This window comes from Nothoprocta perdicaria, unplaced genomic scaffold (genome assembly GCF_003342845.1).
Source record: "Nothoprocta perdicaria isolate Ctin4 unplaced genomic scaffold, notPer1 scaffold_113, whole genome shotgun sequence".
NCBI lineage: Eukaryota > Metazoa > Chordata > Aves > Tinamiformes > Tinamidae > Nothoprocta > Nothoprocta perdicaria.
In genome coordinates this window covers 2,498,053-2,504,226 of record NW_020454239.1, presented here as the reverse complement: position 1 = coordinate 2,504,226, position 6,174 = coordinate 2,498,053, and the positions used below count along the sequence as shown (strand labels likewise).

General features: G+C 64.4%; 1 protein-coding gene across 1 annotated transcript; it reads left to right on the top strand.

The window, feature by feature from the left end:
* Positions 1–96: 96 nt before the first annotated feature.
* On the top strand, positions 97–5,672 carry PTPN9 (protein tyrosine phosphatase, non-receptor type 9). Its single transcript, XM_026053036.1, has 13 exons — positions 97–146; positions 1,596–1,739; positions 1,888–1,977; positions 2,059–2,183; positions 2,860–2,965; positions 3,291–3,401; positions 3,517–3,845; positions 4,008–4,101; positions 4,178–4,247; positions 4,331–4,409; positions 4,544–4,694; positions 4,803–5,010; positions 5,101–5,672. The coding sequence occupies exons 1-13, from the start codon at positions 114–116 to the stop codon at positions 5,307–5,309; spliced, it is 1,749 nt and encodes a 582-aa protein (XP_025908821.1). The 5' UTR covers positions 97–113; the 3' UTR covers positions 5,310–5,672.
* The last annotated feature ends 502 nt before the right edge of the window (positions 5,673–6,174 follow it).

Genomic DNA, 6,174 nt, shown 5'->3' with positions numbered 1-6,174 from the left:
CGCCGCCGCCGCTCTTCCCGCTTCCTGCCTCATCCCTGCCCCGCGGCCGCCGCCCCCGCGCCGGGCATGGGCCCCGGCGGGCCGCCCGCCTAGCCCGGCCCGCGCGAGCGAGCATGGCCGCGGAGCTGAGCGCCGACGAGGAGCGGGTAGGTCGGGATCCATTCCCCCCCCCATCGCGAGGCCGCGGGTTCGAGCCCTGCGTCCCCGGGCCGGGGGGGTGCAGGGGTCTTTTCCTGCCCGCTCCTCGATTTTCCGAGCCCGGAGGGACGCGAGGAAGCGGCGGCCCCCGCCCTGCGGGCAGCCACGGCCCCAGCAGCAGCGGCGCCCGCTCTCCCGCATTGCCCGCTGGCCGCAGCTCGATCCATAGGGAAGGTCCCGGCCAGGCATCCYCCTGCCCCGGCAAAGACCTGATTGCAGCGTCTCCTCCGTGCTGAGCATCCAGCCGGAGCCCTGACCGCCTGGCACACGCCTGCACCCGGGGGAGCCGCTTCAKGGCAGGGAGAGCGCGTGGGGACGGACGCGGCTCCGCGCGAGCCTGGCGGCTCCGCCGGCCTCTCCGTGCCTTGTGCTGCCTGCCGGAAACGCCAGGATTTTTGTGCTAATAGCTCCTGAAAGGGAGCGAGGGCCGGGGCGCTGCAGCAAGGGGTGGGTCGGCTCCGGTTTTGAGGCCGAAATGGCAGAATTTCCTTTCTTCCCACGGGGCAGTGGGTAAGGGCCTTTGCTTGGCTCATTTGTGCGTGTGCCTGTTGGCCTGAGGGTCACTCCTCTTCTCCCCTTCTGCTGTCGGACACGGGCTTTTTTTAGCACCGTTTCCGAAGGAAACCGGCGCCTGAAGTCACTGTCTGCCTGCGCATCCGTCACTGCCCCASGACATGCTGGATTTGCTGGGCTCGCCCTGCCAGGCAGCATGGATCTGGGGGGACCCTCGGACCCACCGTGAGCCCTTCCTGAGGAAGGGCCAGGGAAGGACTTGCCAGAGGGAGAAGAGGCCGTCGCGCTCCATCAGCAGCTGCTCCAGAGGCAGGGGTGGCTCCCGCAGAGGGATTTGCCGGAGCGTGGGGAAGGTCTGGCACCGCCTCCGCGCTTCCGAGGGCCGCAATAAGGCTGGAGCAAGCGCACAAGCACCCATTGGAGCAGCAAAGCGGTTTAGTCCTTTCTGGGGAATTGCATCCACGACTGTCCCTTCCTCCGGGTGTTGTACTTATGCTCRTGCTATAATCTCTGTGGGATTTTCCACGCTTATTCCAGTTCGTTCACTGGCCTGTGCTGTTGGAGCAGCCCTGACCACCTGGTGTCGATTTGGGGACGTACATGTTGGTGGCTCCAGTGCTCCTGATCCCCTGGAACGATGCAGGGATRGCCATAGCGCTGGGATGCAGCCTGGGTGGCTGCATCCCAGGAACTGAAAGTCTCCTTGCAGCCCCAAGGTGGTTTATCCCTCTGCCAACACTTCCAGCAGTGACTTCTCCTCACTCCACCGGCACTTCCAACCTTAGGAAAACTCTCCGTCCCGTCTCTTGCTGCGCCTCCCATGCAAAACCTGGCCCGGTTCCTTATCTCGTGGCGCGTGTTGTGTCTCTCTCTCTCCTGAACAGGCGACCAAGCAGTTCCTAGAAGAGATCAACAAGTGGACAGGCCAGTACAATGTGTCCCCGCTCTCCTGGAACGTGGCCGTCAAATTCCTCATGGCTCGCAAGTTTGATGTGCTGCGAGCAATCGAGCTCTTCCACTGCTACCGGGTACGGCAGCGCTCAGCTCTGTGGGGATGGATATTCCCGATTCCCTGCTGGAAAAGGGGGCTTGGGAGCAGCCGGCGCTGGCCATGTCTGTTGGCGGCTGCTTGGCTTGCTCCTGTCCCTCTGCAAACAGGCGCTCCTGTCCCCGCAGGAGACACGCCTGAGGGAAGGCATCGTGAAACTGAAGCCACACGAGGAGCCGCTGCGCTCGGAGCTGCTCAGTGGGAAATTCACCATCCTGGTAGGCAGCGGAGCACGGCCTCGAGCCACTGGATGCGGTGCCGCAGTCCCCGTGCCCAGCTCACCTCTCCCCTTCCCGCAGAGCGCGCGGGACCCCTCGGGAGCCTCCATCGCCCTCTTCACAGCCAAGCTGCACCACCCCAGCAAGAGCGTGCAGCATGTGGTGCTCCAGGCGCTCTTCTACCTGCTYGACCGTGCCGTGGAGAGGCGAGTGTGCGGCCGGGTGCGCGCGCGGCTCGCCGGGAAGGGATCTGTGGGGGAGAGGGATGGAAAGGCTGGGAGGAAGCTCGTGCTGTCGGAGCTGAGTGTCACTCGGTGGCTCTGGGGAGCCCAGTGGTGCTGGCTCCCTCCGCGTTCCTGGCCCCGAGGCTCCGTCTGGTCCCGGCGGCGTGCACTGGTCTCCACGCTGCGCGAAGCAGCCGCATTCCTGTTGGTGGGAGATTTCCGCTGCCTTTGAGGAGCTGCTGAGGGGTGGGCTGATGCCAGGAGCGCCGGCCTTTGTGCCGAGCTCGCCGCTTGTCGAGGTTTGCCCTGATTCCCTTTGAAAGGCTTCGCGGGGGAAAGAGGGGTGGCCCTGCTCCTCCCCTCCCTTCGTTTGCCAGGAAAGGCTACGACCGCACGGAGTCTCGGCTGAGACTCGATGCGAGCCCTGCCAGAAAGACGGAGCACCGGCAGCCCCTTCCTAGTGCCGGGCTGCCCTGCGCTCGCGTGCGTAGCAGCTGGCAGCCAGGCTGGGAAGAGCAGCTGGAGAAAGTGGAGACGCACGGCGAGCGCGTGTGTCCTGGAAGTGCGGGAGGAGATTGCCGGGTGGTTAAATGAGCCGAGGGAAGGGACTCAGTGGGGCACTCTGATGTCCCCTTCCTCTCTGTTCCCCACCGGGCAGTTTCGAGACGCAGCGGAACGGGCTCGTGTTCATCTATGATATGGCTGGCTCGCAGTACACCAACTTCGAGCTGGACCTCAGCAAGAAGATCCTCAACCTGCTCAAGGTGCGGGCCGGGGGGATCCCACYGGGCACGTGAGGCTGGGCGCGGAGATCGTCCCACTGCGAGCTCCTGCTGCAGCTGGCAGCGCTGTCCTTGAAAGCAGATGCAAATTATTCCCTAATCACCCTGGCATTTCGTGCCTCCTCCCTTCTCCAGAAAAGAAATAGTGGCACATTTAAGACTCAGAGACACTTTGGATGTGGCATGTGGTGCCAAGCGCTGAGCTGTCTGCAGTAGCTGGATCCCTGGTCTGGGTGCCCTGCTCGGCGGGCACTTTGCTGGGATGGGTCCGGGAGCGGAGCAGTCCCATTCCTGTTGCCTCCTGCAGGGAGCCTTCCCAGCTCGGCTCAAGAAAGTCTTCATCGTGGGAGCACCCATGTGGTTCCGTGTACCCTACTCCATCATCAGCCTCCTGCTCAAGGAGAAGCTGCGGGAACGGGTGAGTCCCGGGCCGCTCCACTTCCCAGTCGGACCATTTGCATCTCAGTGCCTCATTCTTGCTTGCGTTTCTCCGGGCTCTCCACTCAGCCTGTACCCTCTGCTCCCCGCTGCAGGTGCAGATGGTGAAGATGTCGGAGCTGAAGGAGCACCTGCCCCGGGAGTGTCTCCCCGAGTACCTCGGCGGCTCCCTCAAGCTTGACCCTCTGAGCTGGAACTGCCGCTTCCTGCCCCAGCAGAACGGCCACCCTGACCCCCTTGACGAGCTCATCTTGGTACCACTGGTGACCCCCAAGGACAATGGCTCCGTCCATGTCCCAGGGCCCAAATCCATCACCGTCCAGGAGCTGCTGGACCACGTCACCCACAAGCAGAAGCGCGGCATCTATGAGGAGTACGAAGACATCCGGCGCAGGAGTCCGGCTGGGACCTTCGTGTGCTCGCTGTAAGTGCTGCGGRGAAGGAGCAGGACGGGGGCGCGCGCGCCTTCGGGATAGGGGCATGGCAGCTCCGCTTCCCGAGCCTGCGGCCACATGATGGCAGCAGAGCCCGGCCTGCGGGCGCCCGCAAGAGCTCCCCGCTGCCGTGCTGAGCTTCTGCTCTGCAGGGCGCCCCACAACCAGGAGAAGAACCGCTACGGGGACGTGCCCTGCCTGGACCAGACGCGCGTGAAGCTGGCCAAGCCCTACAGCCGCCCGGAGGTGAGCGGGCCCTGCGGGTCGGCTGCGCCCATGCCGATGCCACGGGGGACTCGTGTGTGTGTGTCTTCCCCTGCAGCTGACCGACTACATCAACGCGAGCTTCATGGACGGCTACAAGCAGAGGAATGCCTACATCGGCACGCAAGGTACAGGTGTGCTCGGACGCGGCGCGGCGACCTCCAGGGTGCCGCGAGGCCCTGCCTGTCCTCACACTGGGCTCTTGCTGCAGGGCCTCTGGAAAACACCTACGGGGACTTCTGGCGCATGGTGTGGGAGCAAAACGTCCTGGTGATCGTCATGACAACGCGGTGAGTGTCCCAGGAGCAGCGCGTGAGGCTCGCGGGAGCTTCACGCGTGCGCTGTGGTGCCCCTAAGCCCTGTCTCCATGGGCAGCCTTCCCAAGATTTCCTGGCACTTCCGCTCACCTTCCCCTTGCTTGCAGGCTGGAGGAGGGTGGCCGGAGGAAGTGTGGCCAGTACTGGCCCCTGGAGAAGGATTTCCAGGTGCGCTACGGGACGCTCACCATCACCAACCTGGGCGTGGAGAACCTGAACCATTACAAGAAGACTATCCTGGAGCTCCACAGCTCGGAGGTGGGAATCGTCGCGCCGTGAGGGCGCTGGGGAGCACCCWGCGCTTCCCTGGAATCCAGGGGGCTCGGGGCAAAGCGGGGGAAGGAGCTAACGCTGTGGCCGCTGCAGAGCCGGGAGAGGCGCCTCGTCTCGCACTTCCAATACCTGAGCTGGCCGGATTACGGCGTCCCCTCGTCTGCCGCCACGCTCATCGACTTCCTGGGCGCCGTGAAGCAGCAGCAGCGCGTGGCCGCCAGCGCGCTGGGCCCCCGCTTCAAGGGCCACCCCGGGGGCCCCCCGGTTGTGGTGCACTGCAGCGCCGGCATCGGCAGGACAGGTACGTGGAGCAGCCCTGCCACAACGGCATCTCGCGCGTGTRTRTGTGTGTGTGYGTGCTGGCAGCTCTAACCCTCCCGTCCACACGCAGGGACCTTCTGCGCGCTGGACATCTGCCTGTCGCAGCTGCAGGACGTGGGCACGCTGGACGTGCAGCAGACGGTGGCGCGCATGCGCACGCAGCGCGCCTTCAGCATCCAGACGCCCGAGCAGTACCACTTCTGCTACGCCGCCATCCTGGAGCACGCGCAGCGCCAGGGGCTGCTGCCCGCGCCGGGCTCCGCCGCGCCGGCACGCTGACCGCGCCGCCGCCCGCGCGCACACGGACTGTGCCTTACTCGACAYGCGCGCGGAGCCTGCCGCTCCCCCGTTTTTCCTCTTTTTTTTCCTTTTTTTTTTCCGGTGGGACCATCTGAAGTCAGGCCCGGGACTGCTCCGTGCCAGCGGTGCTTGGAGACACAGAGCCCCAGCAGCTCGTGTCTTGCCAGAGCCACGGCGTTCCCGTTGTGTCCCGCTGCTCCAGTGGCTTTCCCAAGTCACGGCCAGGCACGAAGCCAAGCGGGAGCATCGCATGCCGTGGCCTCCCCTCTTGCTGCCAGCTCTTGCCCTGGCTGCCCTAATTTTATACTGTAATAAGCTCCTTGAATGTGTATATTCTTATTTTTTTATAATCCAGAGGGGAGAGAATTTTTTTTTCCTTCTTTTTTTTTTGTTTTTGTTTTGTATTTAACATTAACTTGACGCAAGCAACACTTGTTACCATTCCTGCGCACAGTGAGACACGTGCGCGGCTGGTGTTTTGGGGCAGTTATCCCATTTCCTGGTGGTCCCGGCCCCCGGAGCAGTGGGCCGGTGTGTGTGTGGGGGGGGGGTCAGGAAGCTGCTCCCACGGGAGTTGGAAGCAAATCCCCCTTCCCGGCGCCACGGGGGCTGCGATTAAAGGGAAGGAACCGCCACAGGCTCCCTTGTGTCTGTTGTGTCCCCAGTGTGTGCGTGTGGCGCGGGGGAGGAACTTCTTTTGTGATAAAAAGTGGCGTTTTGGGGGTGTTTGGGGGCAGCGGCCGCGGGCGGCCCGCGGTAGCGCGGGCCTCGCCTCACGGAGGGGCGGGGTCGCCTCACGGAGGGGGCGGGGCCGCCGCACGCACGGGGCGGGGCCGCCGCACGC